Source organism: Ascaphus truei, chromosome 10 (assembly GCF_040206685.1).
Source record: "Ascaphus truei isolate aAscTru1 chromosome 10, aAscTru1.hap1, whole genome shotgun sequence".
Taxonomy (NCBI): domain Eukaryota; kingdom Metazoa; phylum Chordata; class Amphibia; order Anura; family Ascaphidae; genus Ascaphus; species Ascaphus truei.
Genome location: NC_134492.1, coordinates 35,905,491 through 35,927,801, shown reverse-complemented (window position 1 = coordinate 35,927,801; position 22,311 = coordinate 35,905,491). Strand labels below are relative to the sequence as shown.

Below are 22,311 nucleotides of genomic sequence, written 5' to 3'. Positions count from 1 at the left end.
TGGAAAACGGTCTGGACGGCTGGGCGGCTGAGATAAATGCTATCAGCACAGCAAAAATATGCTGTAGCACATGAGTGAATGTAATAGAGATAAAAACTGGACAGTAACCTCCACAGCACTCTCTACGCGTTTCGTCTCGAACGAGACTTCATCAGGAGTTGTATAGCATTAGCTATATATTTTTTATCTGTTCCACTGTGCATAGTATAGTTTTACATATATGTTTTAGACTAGAGGGTATATATATAGTGTTTTAGGTTGGCGCCAATTTTTTCTTTTGTTGTGTTACATATATATATATATATATATACATATATACACATATATATATACATATATACACACACACACATACACACAGTATATATATATATACTGTATATATATATTCATATACAAAAGGCTTAGCTTGTGTATATGTACACAGCTACACACCACTTAGCAATGTGTTTTTGGACCCTCTGGTTGGGAAGGATAATAGCCAGTCCTGTTTCTATCTCAATGTGTACAGGTTCTTCATAGAGCTCATCCTGATTTTTGGAGGCATTAAGGCACCCCACAAATTATTTTGAAACTGAGTGCCTAATTGCATGGTATAACAGGATTTTAGGTTCTAAGCAAACATCAGCGTGGCTCCTTTGACCATGCATCTCTTAATTATATTTGCATTAAAAATGTATGAAAGGATTTTACTGCACGGAACCAAATTAAACCCCCCGACAAATGACAGACACTGAGCAGCTGCTCTGTTCAACTCCGCTATCGAAAAAATACCGTCTGGAGCCTCTTCTTGCCAAGACATGAGAATAAACATAACTTGGACCTGGTGGAAGAGAATAGAAACAGAACTGTCTGAAAAGCTCGTCTGAGTTTCCCCCTTTAGTTCTTGTACTGGAGGGGCTCATCCCCAGTTTCCTTCAGCAGGCAGGTCCGGATCAGTACCTCTGTCACGGCATAAGGGTCGCAGTTGGCTGAAGGACGGCGGTCCTCAAAGTAACCTTTCTGCTCCTGCCCCACAGTGCGGGGAATGCGGATGCTTGTATTGCGGTTCGCCACGCCGGCGGAAAACTCGTTGATATTGCAGGTTGCGTGGAAGCCGGTGAGACGGCGTTTGTTGTCTGAACCCCCTTTGGGGTCGTAGATTCGGATGTGGTACTCGTGACGCTTGCCTAAAAGCTCAATGGCTTCCTCTATGTGCCTGGAAAAATGAATCTCTGATTAACACAACAGTTTTTTTTCATCCCTTTAAGCAATTTCTATCCTCCCTTCACTTTACCCCCACTGTTTGCGCTTCCATCATTTTCTCTATTTCTTGTCAATTTTTTTTTTAATTCTCTCTCCCCTCCATTTTTTTCACTTCTACATTCATTCATATTTTCCACCTCTTCTCCAATCTACCTACCTTTCTCTTCCTCTTGTCATTTACGCTTTCTGTCCCTCTCCTTATTTCACTAATTTCTCTAATGTCACATTATATCCAGTTTTCTTGCATTCTACAGTACTTTCTCTCTTTTGTCTCTCTGGCTTTGTTTCCATGTCTCTCTCTCTCCCTGGTGTCCCTTCTCCCCTTGTGTTCTTGTTCCACTCACTTGAGGCCTCCCTCCTCACGCATGGGCTTGGTACTGAAGTTTGTGTGGCACCCGGCTCCATTCCAGTTTCCAGTGACGGGTTTGGGGTCGAATGAGACAACAATCCCGAAGTCCTCACAGACGCGATGCAGAATAAAGCGAGCGATCCAGAGGTGGTCCCCCATATTAATACCTTCGCATGGTCCCACCTGGAACTCCCACTATTAAGGAAACACCGTTTATAACAGTCCTTGCAATATAGTACTTGGTCACAGCGTAAGGTTTCCCATGACAATGTCAGTCATAGTAAGCTTTCCTAAGCAGTGACTTGTTATAGCTTGTGTTCCCCCTGTCAGGGTCAAAGTCCACTTGGGAAATAGCAACCTTGTGTCAAGGTGCTGCTAAGTGCCCAAATACCTTGGCTACTCCCCCAGCAGTTCAGTATTGTTACCTGTGCTGGCATAACTTCGGCATTGGTTCCTGCAATCTTTAAGCCGGCATAGAGGCATGCCCGATAATGAGCCTCCACAATATCCCGGCCGTATGCCTTATCTGCACCTACTCCACAGTAATATGGACCTGAAGGGAAACAGAGGTGTTAGGCATTGAGAGAGACAGAAAGAAGGAGTGAAAACAGTATAGATAAATAGGAGGGGAGCAAGTACTTATTATTATTATTATATGATAGACTTTGTATTTTTATGAATTTTTGGAACATAATAGTGTTCTTTTCAGCTTTGCCACAGAGGTACTGTTTTTTTTTCTCATTGAGGGATATGGTAATTTATTTAATTAACCATCTCCAGTGTTTTAACAATATTCCTTTTTTCTTTCCCCTTTTCTTATTATATATGATATTCTCACATTACTGTTTTGTGTTTCTCTGTAGCCATTAGTGCTTTGTGTTAGGTGGTGCCTTGATTATCTATATGAGAGAGATAGCTAGTGCTTTTTTTCTCTCATTTTTAAGCCTGATTATACAACAGATGGGTCCGTGGTGACGCACCAATTGTGTGTAACCAATCCGATGACAGGCGCCACCATATAGGAATCACTTGGTGCATATACCAGTTACTCTTTGACAAAGTCCTAGTTACAGGACGAAATGCGTCAGAGTTTCCTTGTGGCATTTTTGTAAATGTTTAGTGCACATTAAAAGCTACTTTTTAAAATTCATTGATTGCGCTCTATCCTTACCCATTCGGACGGCTGTGAACCGCCATACCTGCTGTTTTTTTCATTTGGATCTCCCGGGCTGGAGCACGCCGACACTCCACATGGATTAAGCCTCGGGATTACAGCGTTGGATCGGCGGCATCGACGTGTCAAGTTTGTGAGTACTACACCTTCAGGGGCTTATGGGGTGTGCATAGGACGCCAGGATTTGTGAGGGTAGTGGCCGGAGTAGTATTCATTACTGGGAGTGTCTCTCATTGTACCCTTGCTCCCTACCACTTTTTAGCCCCCCTCCTGAGGCTAAACCCATATTGCACGCAGCAAGCCCTTTTAATACGGTTATTGTTACTGTATATGGAGTTGATCTGTGGCAGGACTTATACAATTATATTTCATCGTTACAGTGCCTTTGCATGTTATTTTGGAGCACCGGTTTTCAAAGTTCATTCTCCACTCTACACTTGCTGCCAAGGGGACCTGCAATGCATTGCACGGCAGGGTTAAATAAATGAAAAGAGAGGGTAGAAGGGGATGTTAATACTAGATATACAAACCAAAGGAAGTAACATTAGATTACAATCAATCTAACTGTTTAGTCACTTGTTTGTCCTGGACATACCTTGGGGTTCTGGGAAGCCATTGGACGGCCAACCGAAGGGCTGTCCATCCATCCCCAGCAGTGTGTATTCTTGCTCCATCCCAAACCACGGTTGCTCATTGGATACCATGCTCATTATCTGATTACATGTGTGCCGCAGGTTCGTTTCTAGGGAGGGAAGAGTCAGGGGAGAGGTTTTAAATGTATCCAGATGCCTTGTGTTTCTCTGTTAAGTTAAATATCATTAAAGAAGGACTTTATGTGTTAAATCACCAGTTCACATACACACAAGACAGCAGTCAACACAGCCACAAAAATAATTCCATGAACATTTAATACATATACCTGGAAAACAGCACAGAGCAATTTCTTGCACTGACCTGCATGATTTCTTTAATTATATTACATGCTTTTCCTCAACAAACACAGATTGTCACACGAATATATCAACACAAATTTTGTAATGATTACAAATATTAATTATTCAAAATTATAAAGTAATTTTTTATTTATTTAGGAATAACTACATGGTTAGAGCATTGGACTTCAGGTACTAATAGGGCTGGGTAAAAATACAGCATGCCCGCCCTGGTCTATGGCAGGCTTCATAAAAGTTAAGGGCAGCATAAGGGCAAATCATACTGCCTGATTCTCCTGACTATCTTAATTGTTGCGTGTGTCCACAGGCGAGACAATGTAGAAGCTAGCTACAGCTTACACTTGGATAACTTTGACCTCTCTCGAACACAGCATAGTATATAAAAGCCGATACTAAGGAGAGTAGAGTGTAGGACTAGGACGGAGGGGAGGGTGGTGGTTGTGCCTGCAGGAAATGAGAGCAAATGCCTATATAAAAGCAGAGCATTGGGTGCAATCAGCTGCACAGAAAAAGGAGGAGTTGCTGATGCGCTACTGCACCTCCTACATCTGTAGTTTGCTGCAGCAGAGGGTGGAAAACCTAGTCCATCGAATGACAAACACAGGCTTACACTTGTATCATGGAGAAATATGTTTTTCTTGTACTTTCTTCTTACAACCCAATGCTCGCGACTAAAGAACAAATCTTATTTAAGAATGAAATGGTGGTACAAGGCCTGACCTGCTGTCTTTCGATTGTATTTTAGCACTTCACAGAGCACCAGTTTGTTGGGGTCCTTCCGGAAGGGGTCTCTAAACATGGCGATGGGTATCAGGAACATGTCACTGTTTGACCCCTGTGATTGGTATGTGCCGGCGCCACCAAAGTTCCACTCGGGTAGATCTGCACAGGGTTAGAGCCACATTGTATGGGAGGGAATATCTATTAGAAAGGGGTGGTCTTCATTTAAATTAAATGACTTTTTGAAGTGAAACGTCTTTTCTGACACCTACAAAAATGTCGCTGGCACAAATGACCTTCATGGTGACGGAAGTGACGTCACTGTGAGCAAAAGAGACTGTGCGCATGCGCAGGAGTAGCAGCAACCCTGGCACACTTTTGGAGTTGGAGACACACACACCGAGAGAGACACACACACAGTGACACAGAGAGAGTGACACACACACAGTAAAAGAGACACACACACAGAGAGACACACAGTCAGAGACACACACACAAAGATACACGCGCATACACACAGATTCACAGAATTCACAGTTAGTATAAATATACATATGCAAATAGCTAAAACAGGGGGGGGGGGGGGGGCGAGCACGCGCATTCTAAGTCAAACTTCTTTGCGTTTTGTCACTGAAATTGGGTTTTTGATTGTTTTTTATTAAAAACATCACCATCACAAATACAACTTCTGTGACCAAACAGTGACAAAAGACAAGAAGTTTCACGTAAAATGCACGTTCTCGGCACGCCCATTTTTTTATTGAGGGGGTATGTGTGTGTATTTGATATTCTAAGGAAAAATTTTATTTTGGGAAAGTGAGTTCTGATCATTCTTCTAAATAGCTTAAAGTAAGGTGCGTTTAAGACGGAGACGTTTCTCAAAGTAAATTTTGTTTATTAGCACAGCAAACAATTAGGATAATAGTACCGTGTTGCCTCAGCGTGAAGAGAGCAAACACCTGGGCAAGGCAACTGATTTCTCCTTAAACACTGCATTGTATACCTGAAGGAATCAGTACTTCTACTTCATTCTTACATCATGCATACAGGCATACCCCGCATTAACGTACACAATGGGACCGGAGAATGTATGTAACTATGTAACACAGGCATACCCCGCATTAACGTACTCAATGGGACCGGAGAATGTATGTAACTATGTAACACAGGCATACCCCGCATTAACGTACTCAATGGGACCGGAGAATGTATGTAACTATGTAACACAGGCATACCCCGCATTAACGTACACAATGGGACCGGAGAATGTATGTAACTATGTAACACAGGCATACCCCGCATTAACGTACTCAATGGGACCGGAGAATGTATGTAACTATGTAACACAGGCATACCCCGCATTAACGTACTCAATGGGACCGGAGAATGTATGTAACTATGTAACACAGGCATACCCCGCATTAACGTACTCAATGGGACCGGAGAATGTATGTAACTATGTAACACAGGCATACCCCGCATTAACGTACACAATGGGACCGGAGAATGTATGTAACTATGTAACACAGGCATACCCCGCATTAATGTACTCAATGGGACCGGAGAATGTATGTAACTATGTAACACAGGCATACCCCGCATTAACGTACTCAATGGGACCGGAGAATGTATGTAACTATGTAACACAGGCATACCCCGCATTAACGTACACAATGGAACCGGAGAATGTATGTTAAGCAAAATTTACTTAAAGTGAAGCACTACCACCACTTATCGATGCATGTACTGTACTGCAAATGTCATATACGTGCATAACTGATGTAAATAAAGCATTTGTAACAGGCTCTATAGTCTCCCCGCTTGCGCACAGCTTTGGTACAGGTAGGGAGCTGGTATTGCTGTTGAGGACGTGCTGACAGGCGCATGCGCGAGCTGCCATTTACCTACTGGGCGATATGTACTTACTCGCGAGTGTACTTAAAACGAGTGTCCTTAAACCGGGGTATGCCTGTACTCCATTTCCCCCCACCCTAGCTATACTTTTCAGCATTTTCCAGTTATCTCCTTTCTGTGGCTTAGTGTAGGGGATGGGTATTTGATGTGTTTTAGCAGACTTGGGTTAGTCAACATAAACATGTTGCAAAAGTCTAATCTTCAGGGAAGGTCAATTGTACATAGACCTAATTCAATTCTTCATTGTTGCCTGCAGCTGTATTTTTCTGGAGGTTGTTAAAATAATCTTGCTGACCTTCTTCAAACTAACCCTATTCTGCATTCAAACCTGAACCCATCCCTTGCAGGTTAATGCTTGCACAGTTTAATTATTTTATTCAGTCGCTATGGTGGTCTCTTTTGGGGGGTATTATAGTTCAAAGTCCAACATAGCTTTAGGTTACTGGGGCACATAAGCCAACAGTTGGGAGATATAGTCTTCCTAAACTTGCTAGTCAGATATGGTATAGCTGTATATTTGGGGGTATAGGAGGTTATGTTTCTAACAGGGAAAATAAAGGGGAGAAAGAGGGGTGAAGTCACACCTTCGATGGTCTTGGGCTCGTTGTCCAGAGTGCGAGTCTTGCAGCGCAGACACTGCCCTGTCCCGTCAATCCAGATATACATGGCCTGGACCTTCTCTCCCTGTGGCAGATCCAGGTACATCTGCTTTACCGCCTTACTCAGCTGTGCGCTGGCTGAGGTCGCCATGTTTGTACAGAGAGAGGACACTACGGAGTAAAGAACACAGAAAAGGAAAGATTACATTGCCAAACACTAAAACATGCACTTTAAACTATAAGCATAAGGTCCCTACTTACACATTCTTAATGTACAGCAGACATGCCCAGCAAGGGAGGTGTGACATCAAAACAAATATGTTATAAATAGACAAAAATGTTAGAGGAAAATATAAAATACAATTCACCAAGTATGTGTGTGTGTGTGTGTGTGTGTGTGTGTGTGTCTATATATATATATAATATATATATATCAACTGTAAATATTACTGTATGTTCATTTGCATGTCTTAGACAGGTCTGCAACCCTGTCTTTCCCCATTATCGCCCAGCATACAGCGCTTCCACTGCAGCAAGGGATTGTGGGAAATGACATGCAAATGAGCACTCAGCGCCACCTTTTGTCTCAAGCTCGTATTACACAAGCAAATCCTCAAGCCAAGATATATATCTATCTTAATATATAAAATCGAAAGGTTGGTACTAGCTGCGGTGAATCTGATTGGTCCTCAGCCTCTGGCCAATCAGATTGGTGGCTCTATGACGTCACCCGGCTCTATGACCACCCAACTCTCTCTCCCTCTCCCTCCCCCCCACCAGCTCGCGGACGGAGGGGAAGCGCGGCGCGGCCCTCCTGCCCCAGCCGCGAATGCTCACTTCCCTCCCTCCCCGGCGGGGGGACAGGCAGTGGGCAGGCAGCCTCCGGAAGGACCCCCTTCCTCCTGCAGCTGCCCCCGGTAAGAAGGCGGCGCACAGCGGACAGGCGGGGGGTGGTATTCAGTCAGGAGAGAGGGGGGGGGGAGTTAGTCAGGAGAGAGGGGGGGAGGGAGTCAGGAGAGAGGGGGGGAGGGAGTCAGGAGAGAGGGGGGGGGAGAGAGGGAGTCAGGAGAGAGGGGGGGAGAGAGGGAGTCAGGAGAGGGGGGGAGAGGGAGTCAGGAGAGAGGGGGGGAGAGAGGGAGTCAGGAGAGAGGGGGGGAGAGGGAGTCAGGAGAGAGGGGGGGAGAGAGGGAGTCAGGAGAGAGAGGGGGGGGAGGGAGTCAGGAGAGAAGGGGGGGAAGCCTGAACAGCTGTGAAGAGGGGGGAAGGGAGTTGAGAGGGAGGATGGGGGAGGCAGAACATTACATCACGGGCAACGCCAGGTATATCAGCTAGTATATATATATATATATATATATATATATATATATATATATATATATATATATATATATATATAGACCATACGATACCGGTTGCAACACGACATCAAGGGACAGCACACAGGTAAGTAAATCATACATTTTCTATATTTGATAGAAGACACAAAAACCGACGTTTCGGTCCCCCAGTGGGACCTTTCTCAAGGTGGTGCAATTGACTGCAGTGCACAATACATATATATACCGCAAACCCCAGTGCAATTCAACAAAACCAATCACAGTTAATAAGCCTCACCTGCCTATGTGACATGCATCCACAGTATCAGCAGGTAAAGAGCAGCCATTTTGAATATATTAACTCTATATTTGTTTACCTGATATGTGTTTAGGCATGCGCAAAAGGCTCAGGAATTGCATAATGTTACAGCTCAGAGACTGCATAAGTCTACCGGACCCAGCCATATCTTGGATAACCGGAGAGAGTGCGCATGGGCTAAACTGATCTGGAGCTGATAACTGGATAGATTAACTATTTTAGGGACGTGCAAAATACACATTGTCACTGCAAGTGAAGCGAAACATGTGAAACACCTGATGTGCTCACCGTAAATGTGCAAAAAAAATGTGAGGGAATAAAACATATATACACACGTGTGGATGACGTGGCTGACTGGAATCTAGGTCAGTATATAAATGCTGAAAGCACTCAGCCATATAACGCCTAATGCATAGTGTAAGAAATAATAATGCAATGATGACTCTATGCATCCTGTCAGGAAGCGACACCTTAAATACCAACATAAATACATAATGCAGACACTGTCACATAGAGAAACTGGTAATAAATTAGAATAAATGCTGTGTCACACTCTCAGCAAACATTGCCACAGGTGGCTCTTGACTAAAAGGGACCTGAGGTATCTGACACACTGTAATGCACCAAATACGTATGGTTAATGCAACAGCATACATAGAAAGTGAAACAGTGCATCAAAGCATAATAATTTGCACAAACAAAAAAGTCAGTATATAAATGCTGAAAGCACTCAGCCATAGAACGCATAATGCGTAGTGTAAGAAATGATAATGCATTGATTACTATGTATCTTTTCAGGAGCGACACCTTAAATACCAACATAAACACATAATGCAGACACTGTCACATGGAGAAACCAGTGATAAATTGAAGGCACCTCTGGTGGTGCTGGGGGAAAGTGCTGGGACTGCCGGCGCCTCACTCCTGCCTCCTCCCTCTACCCAATATGCCTGGGGATCATGGTGGGGCTGCTGGGTGATCATGGTGGGGCTGCTGGGGGAAGTGCTAAGGCATTGTGGTGGGGATCGTGGTTGAGCTGCTGGGGGAAGTGCTGGGGCATCGTGGTGGGGATTGTCGTGGGGCTACTGGTGGATTAAAAGGTTTTTCTGAATGCCTTGAACATATATTTCCTGTACTCTGACTCATAGGGGACTGTGTATATATATTTACACACATACATACACACATACTGTATACATACATATATACATATAAATATAATATATCATATAATAATATAATAAACACTTACCCCTTGTGCTTGTCTGATGCATTAAACCCCTGCTACGCATTTTCTTTACTAGAGAGTGTGGGTTAAGATGCATAGCCAGTAAACCCACCCACAGTCAGCCATTTCGACCTTAATGGGTCTCCTCAATGTGGGGTTGGTTATACTGGCTTTGCAAAATTAAGCAGGGATAGGTTTCACTTAGTTAAGTTATTGTGGGTAAAAAAAGTGACAAAAACCCTCCACAGTAAAGCATATAGCAAATGGAAATATTACTGTATGCTCATTTGCATGTCTTAGACAGGTCTGCAACCCTGCCTTACACCATTATCACCGGGCAAACAGCACTTCCACTGCAGCATATATAATCATATCTATTGGCATTATATGCACGGATACAGTATATGGATTGGAGTCTCTCAATAAATTTTAATTGCTCTCTACTACCATCTTGTGTCATTTTAGCCAATTACATTGTGTATATATAATTTACTGAACTTCAATTATTTCTGGTGTGTGAATTTTTCAAAACATTTTATAATGATCTAAAAAGTTTTTTATTGTGTCCATTAATGGTTAGCATTATGTTTTATATGTTAATAATGATTGTGTAAAGCTGTTATAGCAACTTTCAATATTGGAGATGGACTTGTGACATCATAAAGCAATGGGTATACAAAGAAGCTTTACACATGACATCCCATAATCCCAGAGGAAGCTCAATCACTGAGTGAAACGTGTTGGATTGATGCCAGTAATCTTTGGTCCCCTGGTGTCCTTCAGCTTTGCGCACTTTCTGTCCGTCCTCCTCCACTGCACAAGCACCATCTGGGTTCCGAGTGACGCTGCGTACTGAGGTCACGTTTCCAAGCAGCCGATGCGAAGGAGTGGAGCCAAGCGGCAGAGGTTTTTCTACGCACAGAAAGACACCGGGCTAACTGGCGAGATACCGCTGCGAACTCTGGCTAGAAGCCAGGAAACATTGCGGACTTTCAGCGAACTTCATACCAAGGGCCAGGAGGGATTTAATACCATACCTCTCCTGGGTGATACTACCTTGATGCCAATATTCATTCTTCGTTTGTGAGTTGCCATTTTTGTCAATACAATCTATGTTATTTGATGGTGTCACACTATTGTGTTTTTTTCCCTTTTTCTCCCTCTTCCTTTTTGCAAGTCCATGCAGTGTTGTGGATCCAGAGGTTCAAACTTATACTATGTAAGCCATTCCTCCCTATTTTTCACTTATTGAATCACTCCACACTCTCCTGATATCTGTTTGCACTCCCAATTTTGTGTTGTTTTTCTATCAGGGGAAGGGCCTGAAATGATTGACCTCTGCCTAACAAATTACACTATTCTCTGCTCGCGACTGCTCCAAATCTTAAAAGCTTATTCTTAGATAAAGTGCCCACTAGTGGGCAGGGTCACAGACAGATTTCCTGGGGCCCAGGACTAGAGTTATGACCAGTCCCCTCCCCGTGTTGGTGGTCTTGCGAGACACCTCCCACCCCCCCCCCCATTTCACACCTTGCAAGCCCCTTCTATTTCCCTCCCTCTTCACATGTATTTCTCTCCCCTCCATCTCACCTCTCCCCCCTCCTTCAATTACCCCACTCTCACTCAATCCCTGCCCCCCGCCTCACATGTATTTCTTGCCCCTGCGTCCCATTCTTACTCCCTCCCTCGCTCCTCTCACTCGCTATGGAACGGGACAGAAAAACAGCTGAAAGATTTCATTGATAGGCTTGACACTAATGATATCAACTTGACACTTACGTATCAGGTTGATATCAAAAACAATGGCGGCTATGCACTAAGCAGTGATAAGTCATTTTAAGAGCGCAAAGTGCTTTTAGAACGTGAAGTTCCGCCGAGCGCTATGCACTAAGCCGCGCAAACAGGCACTTTGCGCTCTAAAATTGGCTTTTTCTTGAAATTTTTTCAAAGTCCAACTTTGCTCGTAAGATCAGCTGTTTGCGCTGAATCCTGCCCTTCTGCGGGATTCACTAAGCAACGCAAACTGATCGTACGTGAAAGTTGCGCTGAATAAAGCTCACCAGCTAAAGGCAGGTGATAAAAAAAGCTGGACTTAGAAAAAATTATTTGTTTACCTTTTTGCAGGCGCAAAACCAATACAACAGGCCGGCAGGTGTCCCCGGCTGACCCCGCAGGGGTCTCCGAGGGAGGCTGGGGGTCGCGAGGGTGTCCCCAGCTGACCTCGCGGCCGTCCCGGGGTCCCCGCGGGAGTCCTGGGGTACCCGCGGGCCTGCGGTACCAATGTTGTGCCAACAAAAATACTAAACAATTTTTCTAACTAAATACACCCCCCTAACACATACAGTACAATAATGTGCAAAATAACTATTATCCAGATATGGATAATAGATTGTTTGCCCGTTATTAAACACTGCATTAGCATACCTAAATAAAGTCAATAAAAACAGTAGCCAGCTAATCCAATCAATACAAGCAGTAACAACATCAACAATTATTTAATTAAACCATTAACCAATTAAACCAATTAATTCCTAAACCAACTCAAAATGAATAGTAACACTAACCAATCAAACCAATTAATTACAACAACATTAATGAATGTTAACATTAAAAGACAAATAAATACATTCAAACAATCTCTGAAAGAACCATAAAACGCATTAGCTAACATAATACAACATTAACTACAAACGAACACCAATCGCAAACATTTTATTACATTAAGCATTAAAAAAACAAACAATGACATCCACATAAGAAACTGAGATTAAAAAAAACAACAGCAATACCAAGCCAGAAATGCCCCCCAAATATTGTAATAATAATATATTAATCTGTACCCTAAAGTGGTACAGATTTCAGTCAATGTGCTGGCTTCGTGACGTCATCTTAAAGGCAAATGAAGCACAGCCATTCTGATTGGCTGGCATCATTCCCTTTAAGTGACGTCATGTCAAAAAAAAATAATTAAAGTCGGAACATGGTTTGAACAGCCAATCAGGTGGCTGTTAACCATTTTGAGGCTAAATGTGACGTCACAAGCCCTATTTAAGGCCGTGACGCCTCATTTGAGCTTATGAAGCCGATGAGACAGCATCGGCTGGGATTTAACATGGGGTATTTTGGATTGACAGATGAAGAAAGAAGATAAAGAAAAACAAGAAATGGTAACAGATGAAGATAGAAGAAGGTGATTAAAGAAAGAAAAAAGAAGATTTGGGTACCTGATCCGGATCTTCATAGCGGATGGCATCGGATGCTGTTGGAGGCCTTCAAGGTACGTGAGCTTCCTGTTTCCCCGGGAGTCGAAGGGCCACCGCTTCTAATGGTAAGTAATATATTGAATGTTTGTAAATGTCTTTTTTTTACAGGTTTTTTCATTGGATGTGATTTTTGATTTTTTGGGGGCGGCACATTGACTGATAATATATTAATCTGTACCACTTTAGGGTACAGATGAATACATTATTATTACAATATTTGGAGGGCATTTCTGGCTTGGTATTGCTGTTGGTTTTTTTAATGTCAGTTTCTTATGTGGATGTCATTGTTTGTTTTTTTCATGCTTAATGTAATAAAATGTTTGCGATTGGTGTTCGTTTGTAGTTAATGTTGTATTATGTTAGCTAATGTGTTTTATGGTTCTTTCAGAGATTGTTAGAATTATTTATTTGTCTTTTAATGTTTACATTCATTAATGTTGTTGTAATTAATTGGTTTGATTGGTTAGTGTTACTATTCATTTTGAGTTGGTTTAGGAATTAATTGGTTTAATTGGTTAATGGTTTAATTAAATAATTGTTGATGTTGTTACTGCTTGTATTGATTGGATTAGCTGGCTACTGTTTTTATTGACTTTATTTAGGTATGCTAATGCAGTGTTTAATAATGGGCAAATAATCTATTATCCATATCTGGATAATAGTTATTTTGCACATTATTGTACTGTATGTGTTAGGGCGGATGGGGGGAGGGGGGTCGTGTATTGATGTTTGTTAATTCTTTTTTTAATATACATTTTAATTATAGTATAGATGTGCAGGGGGTCTCTGGAGCTGACCCGCGTTGGTTTCAGGTCCGAGGACCCCCTACTTCAGGAGATACAGGCCCCATTATGGGGTGCCGGTATCCCCTGCACTTTCAAGCGTCCGCGTCACGTGACCGGGACATTGAAATTCTGCAGGGGATACCGGCACCCCATAACAGGGCCTGTATCTCCTGAAGTAGGGGGTCCTCGGACCTGAAACCAACGCTGTTCAGCTCCGGGGACCCCCTGCTCATGTACACTATAATTAAAATGTATTTATTTAGTGCAGGATCGCCTGTAACAGCCTTGCATGGAGATGGCAAATCTCCATGCAAATGTTACAAGCGGCTTTTTTTTCTATCAGCTAGCTAAAGGTTAAGAACGCTAGCAGGGGGAAAAAACATTGCACGCACGAAAAGCCAGTTTTGGGCACGTCCGATAAAAAATGGGCTGAGGTCCTTAGTGAATCGCGCCGCCGGCTTCATTTTTTATCGGACGTGCTAATTTTTTTCAGGCCGGCGCGAAAGCTCGGAGCTTAGTGCATAGCCCCCATAGACTTTCTGGATTTAACTATTACAAAAAGGGATGATGGAAGATTGGAGAGTACGATTTTTCGTAAGCCAACATCGACGAACAGTCTACTTATGGCCACCAACCATCACCCATCACATTTGATCACCAATATAGCTACAGGCCAGTTTTTGCGCTTACGACGCAATTGTTCAAGCATCAATGAATTTAAGTCACAATCTGCCGACATGACAAATCGCTTTCTGGCACGGGGACACAGTAGAGGAACGGTCAAAAGAGCATATCAACATGCACTCCACACACATAGAACCAATCTTCTTTTACAAAAACAAGAGATTGGTATCCCCGTGGAGAAGACCATTAGATTCATTAGTACTTTTAATGAACAATGGGGACCCATACGCTAAAGCCTTCAAAAACATTGATATATTCTAACACAAGATAGTGACTTATCACAGGTCCTTAAGTCCTCACCTAATATGGTGAGCAGACGTTCACGCAATTTGAAAGATTGTCTTGTCCAGAGTCATTTTATGGAAAGAAGCAAGCACACGTGGTTGGGTCCTAAACCTATAGGATTTTACACCTGTGGCAGATGCAAGGCATGTTCATCAATGATGGTTACCAAGGAATTCACAGATATACATGGAACAATCCCCTTTCAGATCAAAACATTCATTAATTGCCTGACAACGGGTGCTATTTATCAGATTGTATGTATATGTAAGAAACAATACATCGGTAAAACCCACAGACCCCTTAAAATCAGGGTTCTCGAACATTTTGGTTCAATTCGCAACCATCGCGACACACTCGTTGCCAGGCATGTGAATAATGAACATGGGGGTAACACCAATGTCCTTGTCTTCATAGGCATTGAACATGTCCCGTGGGGCCCTAGACATGGGGATTGGGGTCGCAAATTATTACAGAGGGAGTGCAGGTGGATTCACACCCTAGGGACACTTACACCTAATGGTATGAATGAGGGTTTTATTTATACTCTGTTTATTTGAACCCACCATGGCATTATCCCATTTATCCCTCCCCTTTTCATCATTTATCCACCCATGTTATGGATTCTTGATGAAGTGGATTGTTGGATATCTGTGGTTTATGGCAGTGGCAGTACCCATACTTTCATGCTAGCTAATATACCATGCCTTTGGTGAGTCAGTAAATGACACTATCCTAATATATGCATAGGTGTGCAAGCACACGTGTATGCAAATGTGGGTACACATATTTTAATGTGTGCATATGCCTTTAATTACATCTTGCCATTTTTCTGTGATCCTTGGAGTGATATATAGGTGTATACTAGCTGAGAGACCCGGCGTTGCCCGGGATGTAATGTTCCTGCTCTCCTCTCTCTCCTCCCCCTCTCTCTCTGTCCCTGTCTCCCCCTCCCTCTCCCCTCTCTCTCTCTCATCCCCCCTCTCTCTTTCTTCCTCTGTCTCCCCCCTCTCTGTTTGTCCCCCGTTCCCATCAATCCAGCCCCCCCCCTTTACAGGTCCGGTCCCTCCCCCCCATTTACCGGTCCGGTCCCCCGACCCCTTTCCAGCTCCGTTCCCCCCTCCTTTACAGCTTCATGCAGTGTGTGTGTGTGTGCGCACGCGTCAGTCAGTGTGTGTGCGTCAGTCAGTGTGTGTGCACGCGTGTGTGTGTGTGTGCGTCAGTCAGTGTGTGTGTGTGTGTGTGTGCGTCAGTCAGTGTGTGTGTGTGTGTCAGTCAGTCAGTCAGTCAGTCAGTGTGTGTATGTGTGTGTGTGTGTGTGTGTGTGCGCGCGTCAGTCAGTGTGTGTGCGCGTCAGTCAGTGTGTGTGTGTGTGCGTCAGTCAGTGTGTGTGTGTGCGTGTGTGTGTGCGTCAGTCAGTGTGTGTGTTCGTCAGTCAGTGTGTGTGTGCGTCAGTCAGTGTGTGTGCGTCAGTCTGTGTGTGTGCGTCAGTCTGTGTGTGTGCGTCAGTCAGTGTGTGAGCGTCAGTCAGTGTGTGTGCATCAGTCAGTGTGTGTGCGTCAGTCAGTGTGTGTGCGTGTCAGTCAGTGTATGTGTGTGTGCGTCAGTCAGTGTATGTGTGTGTGCATCAGTCAGTGTGTGTGTGTGTGTGTGTGTGTGTGCGTCAGTCTGTGTGTGTGTGCGTCAGTCAGTGTGTGTGCGCGTCAGTCAGTGTGTGTGGGCGTCAGTCTGTGTGTGTGTGCGTCAGTCAGTGTGTGTGTGTGTGCGTCAGTCAGTGTGTGTGTGTGCGTCAGTCAGTGGTGTGTGTGTGTGCGTCAGTCAGTGTGTGTGCGCATCAGTCAGTGTGTGTGTGTGTGTGCGTCAGTCAGTGTGTGTGTGTGTGTGTGTGCGCGTCAGTCAGTGTGTGTGTGTGTGCGCGTCAGTCAGTGTGTGTGTGTGCGCGTCAGTCAGTGTGGGTGTGTGGGTGCGTCAGTCAGTGTGTGTGTGTGTGTGCGTCAGTCAGTGTGTGTGTGTGTGTGCGTCAGTCAGTGTGTGTGTGTGTGTGCGCGTCAGTCAGTGTGTGTGTGTGTGTGTGTGTGTGTGTGTGTGTGTGTGTGTGTGTGTGTGTGTGCGTCAGTCAGTGTGTGTGTGTGTGTGTGTGTGTGTGCGTCAGTCAGTGTGTGTGTGTGTGTGTGTGTGTGTGTGCGTCAGTCAGTGTGTGTGTGTGTGTGTGTGTGTGCGTCAGTCAGTGTGTGTGTATGAGTGCATCAGTCAGTGTGTGTGTGTGTGTGTGCGTCAGTCAGTGTGTGTGCGTCAGTCAGAGTGTGTGTGTGTCAGTCAGTGTGTGTGTGTGTGCGCGTCAGTCAGAGTGTGTGTGTGTGCGCGTCAGTCAGAGTGTGTGTGTGTGTGTGTGCGTCAGTCAGAATGTGTATGTGTGCGTCAGTCAGTGTGTGTGTGCGCCAGTCAGTGTGTGAGTGTGTGCGTCAGTCAGTGTGTGTGTGTGTGTGTGCGTCAGTCAGTGTGTGTGTGTGTGTGTGTGCGTCAGTCAGTGTGTTTGTGTGTGTGTGCGTCAGTCAGTGTGTGTGTGCGTCAGTCTGTGTGTGTGTGCGTCAGTCTGTGTGTGTGTGTGTGTGTCTGTGTGTGTATGTGTATGTGTGCGTCAGTCTGTGTGTGTGTGTGCGCGTCAGTCAGTGTGTGCGTGTGATTAAAGTTCTATATAGAACTTTATAGGCGTTTTCTTTAATCTGCGTACAAATGGCGCTTGTGGCTGCAGCTTCAAATATTTCCCCCCATGTTTCTGGTTCCAGAGTTTGGCCTAAATCCTTCTCCCACTGTACTATAAAAGGGAGTTCTTTTCCCAGAGGAGGGAGAAAGATTGTGGATGAAATAGTCGATATCGACCCTCTTTGGGATGGGTCTTTGCGGCACAATGTTTCGAAATATGTCAGGGGGATGGGTAGGCCACCACCCTGGATAAACCCCCGTATCTGTAAATACCTGAGAACTTCACCCCCTGGGAGATCGTATTGCTCCCTCCGGCAGTGTTTTTATCCTTTATGTGGCCTGAAATGGTGTTTTTGTGCGCATGGGCGAGCGTGACGTCACCCGCGTTACGGCTTTTCGTTACAAGGTAAGGATTTTTTCACATGAAAACCCGGTAGGCGCCAGCAAAGAAGTTTCACTCTAAAAAAAAAGTGTGTGTGATTTTTTTTTTTTTTCTTTAAAAAATCTATCTAGGACTTACATTCACTCACACAACCCATGCACGCACATATACTCACGCATACATACACACAGATATACCTTACCTGCAGCTCCCGGCACTATATACAGTACAGGAAAAGCATGCGGCACGTGCACGCGCGTTCGCATAGGAATGCGCGGCCGCATCCTGTATATAACAGGCCTTACTCATGTTATCATGCTGCGTCTTCCTGATCAATAGCACACTAGCTTAGACCACCCGAGCGGCAGCTCAAAAAATGCCCAAACTCGCATTTTCTTTTTTAAACTGCTATTCAGGTAGCTCTGATATGCACATTGCAGCTTTAACTCGCAGATTCAGATCTCGTAACCTGAAGGGTTGTGCATATGAAGGAGTAAAATGTATTGTTACTACATAGGATTGAAGCAGGGGGTCTCCGAAGCTGACCCAAATTCATTTTAGCTCCGGAGACACCTACTTAAATCCTATGTAATAAAAATAAATTTACAGCCCAGATTCATTACCTTAGCGGCTAAGTATAGTATACAATACAATAGTATACAATACAATAGTAGACAATAGTAGTGCTCGGTATGTTGATGGTAAAGGGGGTGGGTGAAGCCTGGGAGAAGTTTAACCCCTTCATTACCTTAGTGGTTACTACCTGTAAGGTAATGATGGGGTTAACCATCACACTACCCACCCAGGAGGCCTAGAAACCTGCCCTGGGCCAAATATCACCTTCATAATGTAGTTGCTCTAGTGGTGGTGGGGTTAGGCCTCCCGGGAGGGATTAACCACTCCCTTACCTTAGTGGTTAAAACCGCTAAGGTAATGAAGGGGTTAAAAACTCCTACAAGGCCTAAACACCCACCCCAGGGCAACTACCCCCGTCACCCACCCCCTCTACCAGCAACACCACACAGGAATTGGGAAATTTGTTATTAGCCAAAGATGGCTAATAGTGCTTTTGCCTGTTAAAATCAATACAGTGCAATACAATAAAATACATTACTATAACAAATACTCTAGCCATTTAATCCATTGATTGTAACGGTGGTAATCTATGCCCTCAACGCATCACGGATACCCACATTGGCAAGCAATGGCCACCCAACAACCCTCTCCCCTCTATCTCCAATCCTGCCCCCCATAACACACACTGTAAATAAAAGTTGGACTTACCCCTGCCAAGATGAAGGCCATCATCATCTTTGTCCTCCTAGTCTTCCTCGCCCTCCGCATCTTCAGTGGGCAGCAACAGTAAGAAAAACTAATTAATGGCAAGTAACCCATTAATTACCTTAGCGGTTATTAGCCAATGTGGTAATTAAAGGGTTAACCCTTCCACACCCCCCCCCCCCCAGCTACCCACCCTGGAGACCTAACCATCCTAGTTATCTATACTTTCAAAGGGGCATAGATAAACAAATTGCCAATCAATGGGCATCCTAAAAAAAATATACAGTTAAATAAAATACAATCGATTTGTATCTTACCCTTGCCATCCTCCTCCTCCAACTGCAGCACCAACTCTTGACCCACGAAACAATGATCCTCATCTTGAAGAACAGCATAATGCGCAGAAGTCCACAATGCTCAGTTGCTTGAAGAGGAGTCCCTGGTGAGTATTTCTTTTTTTTTTTTATCTTCATTCTGTTCTTTAACAGCTCGAGGAGATGTTAATCCACCGTCTTCTTGGACTCAAATGTTTTTTTCAGGTTGCCCATTGATTGCCATTGTGGTTATGTATGCCCCCATTGTGGGTATAGGTTACCACAGTGACAATCAATTGGTTTATTGCCTACTGTGTATTGTAAAGTATTCTAATGTAATTATATTTTATTGCGTTTTTATATTTTTTTCATCACAAATGGGCAAAAGCGCTATTGGCCGAATTTGGCTACTAGTGCTTTGCCCATTTGTATGTGTGGTGGTGGGGGATGGAGGTGGTTGCCCCAGAGAGGGTGGTTAGGCCTGTATTGATTATTTGAATTGGCAAAAGCGCTATTAGCCATCTTTGGCTAATAGCACTTTTGCCCATTCCTGAGTGGTGAGGGTGGACGATTGTTGGTGGTAGATGGTGAGGGTGAAGGGGGTAGTTGCCCCAGAGAGGGTGGTTAGGCCTCAAAGTGGGGATTATCCCCATCGTAAGGGAGGGTTTAATCAATTCTGGGAGGCCTAACTATTCACCCCCTCTACCACCAACAAACCGGGTAGTGGCGGTTAATCCATTCATTACCTTAGCAGTTAGTCGCTAAGGTAATGAAGCTCTGTTGTTTTTTTTAAATTTTAATAACATATTATTGAAGCAGGGGGTCTCTGGACCTGACCCCCTTCATTTCAGGTCCGGAGACCCGCTGCTTCCTAAGGTACAGGCCCCATTACGGGGTGCTGGTATCTTCTGTAAGTTTGACACGGGACATGTAAAAACAAGTTCAGGCAGCGCGCTAACATGTGCCTGCCCAATGAGGTAGGGGGATTTTTTCTTTGGGTGGTCCTCAGGTCCCCGTGGGGACCAAAATGGGGCTCTTGTTGCTTGTCCTTTCCCCCCCTTTTTTTGGGGGGGAGGGGCAAACTTTAATAACAAATCACGAGGCTCTGTCAGTTGGGCTAGTGCTTTTATTTAATTGGTTGGCTAATGCTTGTGTATCTTTTATTATTGTGTATTTTTGGCCTTCATGCTTTTTTATTAGGGTGACCATTGACTGCTGTAGGGGCTTATCATGCCCATATTGTACTATGCCAATCAATGCGTAGAGGGTGGGTATAGTGATCCCGGGGTGGGTTGTTAGGCCACCCGGGTCGGTAGCGGGAGACAGGGGGTTAACTCCTTAATTACTATAGCGGTAATTAACCACTAAGGTGATTAAGGGGTTAGGGGCCATTAGATTGTATTTTTTCTTGTATTCTTTCTAGCAATGGAGGACATGGACCTGGAGTATGCTGATGAGGACACCCTTCATAACGGCAAGGGTAAGTAGAAAGTTTTATTTACTTATTTATTCTGGCTGGCTAATGTTTGATTTTATAATGGGCAAATGAGCTATTATCCATATCTGGATAATAGTTATTTTGCCCATTACTGTACAGTGTGCGTTGGAGGGGGGGGGGTGTATTTATTTAAATGTATTGAAAACAAAATTTGCCACAGGATTGGTACCGCAGGCCAGTGGGGACCACCCTAGGGCTCACAGATACCCGTGGGGACCACTTGAGAACCCCGGACACCCGCTGGGAACACCTGAGGGCCCAAAGACACCCACAGGGACAACTTGGAGGCCCATGGCCCCACAGACACCCGTGGGGACCACCTGAGGACCCCATGACACCCGCGACTTCTGGTATCGATCATGTAAGGGTAGAGGTGGGAATTAGTGTTTATTGTGGGTAGCGAGGGTGGGTGAAGGGGGTATTTGGCCCTTGGTGGGTAGCGGGAGGGGTTAACCGATAAAAGGAAAGAGCAGTGAAATCAGCGCTAATGCAATAGATATAAAACAGTGACAATATAAGTGACAGAAGTTAATATAATAAACTTTAAACTTAAAGTAGGGGCTGCCTAGGCAAAATATGGTTAACACAGACCAATACAAACAATAAATACAAAGAACCAGCGCCTCCAAAGTGAAAATAATATAAATCTGACCAAATGTAAAGTCCAATACGAATGGCAAGCAATCCTGAGGGGAATCTTCAATGAAGTCTCATAGAAGGACAAACAAACATGTAAAACAAAAACAAAAAAGACAAAAGGAAAAGATCATAGTGCAACTCAAATAACAAAACAAATGTTAACCACTTCCTTCCTTACCGGTTAGCCACTAAGGTAATGAAGTTGCCTGTAAATGCATTTTTATTGCATGGGATTCATGCCGGGGGTCTCTGTTGCTGATATTAATGGATATCAGCTCCAGAGACCCCCGGCATCAATCCGATGCAGGGAAAATGCATTTTTTTTCTCTAAGTCCTGTCTCGCTGCCTCTCAGCAGCTTCTCACCAGCCTCACGCCATCTTTTCCTGGCGTGAGATTTTTGGGAGAAACTCGCCATTCTAGAGCCGTGATAGGCCTCGATAACCTAATCGCGGATACTAGAATTGCATGAGTTTCAGAACCTGCCGATAAGTGGCTTATCGCCGCTCACCTGGCGATGTTTTTTATGACGGCCGAAATTTTTGGCGATTCATGCCTCTGTCGCCCACTTATCGAGGCTTACTGAATAGCAGTAGGCATTTTGGCCTATAAGTGTTCGATAAGTGTCTTATTGATGCTTATAGCATAGACCCCTGTGTGTTATC

The 22,311-nt window shown here is 44.2% G+C and overlaps 1 protein-coding gene and 1 long non-coding RNA gene across 2 annotated transcripts; one reads left to right on the top strand and one right to left on the bottom strand.

Moving 5' to 3' along the window:
• Positions 1-428: 428 nt before the first annotated feature.
• LOC142503816 (glutamine synthetase-like) lies at positions 429-7,125 on the bottom strand. Its single transcript, XM_075616546.1, has 6 exons — positions 6,940-7,125; positions 4,442-4,603; positions 3,364-3,510; positions 2,020-2,147; positions 1,590-1,789; positions 429-1,198 (listed from the first exon to the last, which is right to left on the bottom strand). The coding sequence occupies exons 1-6, from the start codon at positions 7,103-7,105 to the stop codon at positions 880-882; spliced, it is 1,122 nt and encodes a 373-aa protein (XP_075472661.1). The 5' UTR covers positions 7,106-7,125; the 3' UTR covers positions 429-879.
• A 3,577-nt stretch (positions 7,126-10,702) lies between these two features.
• On the top strand, positions 10,703-20,991 carry LOC142503381 (uncharacterized). Its single transcript, XR_012803994.1, has 3 exons — positions 10,703-10,900; positions 19,543-19,639; positions 20,935-20,991. It is a non-coding gene; the product is annotated as an uncharacterized LOC142503381 (long non-coding RNA).
• Positions 20,992-22,311: the final 1,320 nt, after the last annotated feature.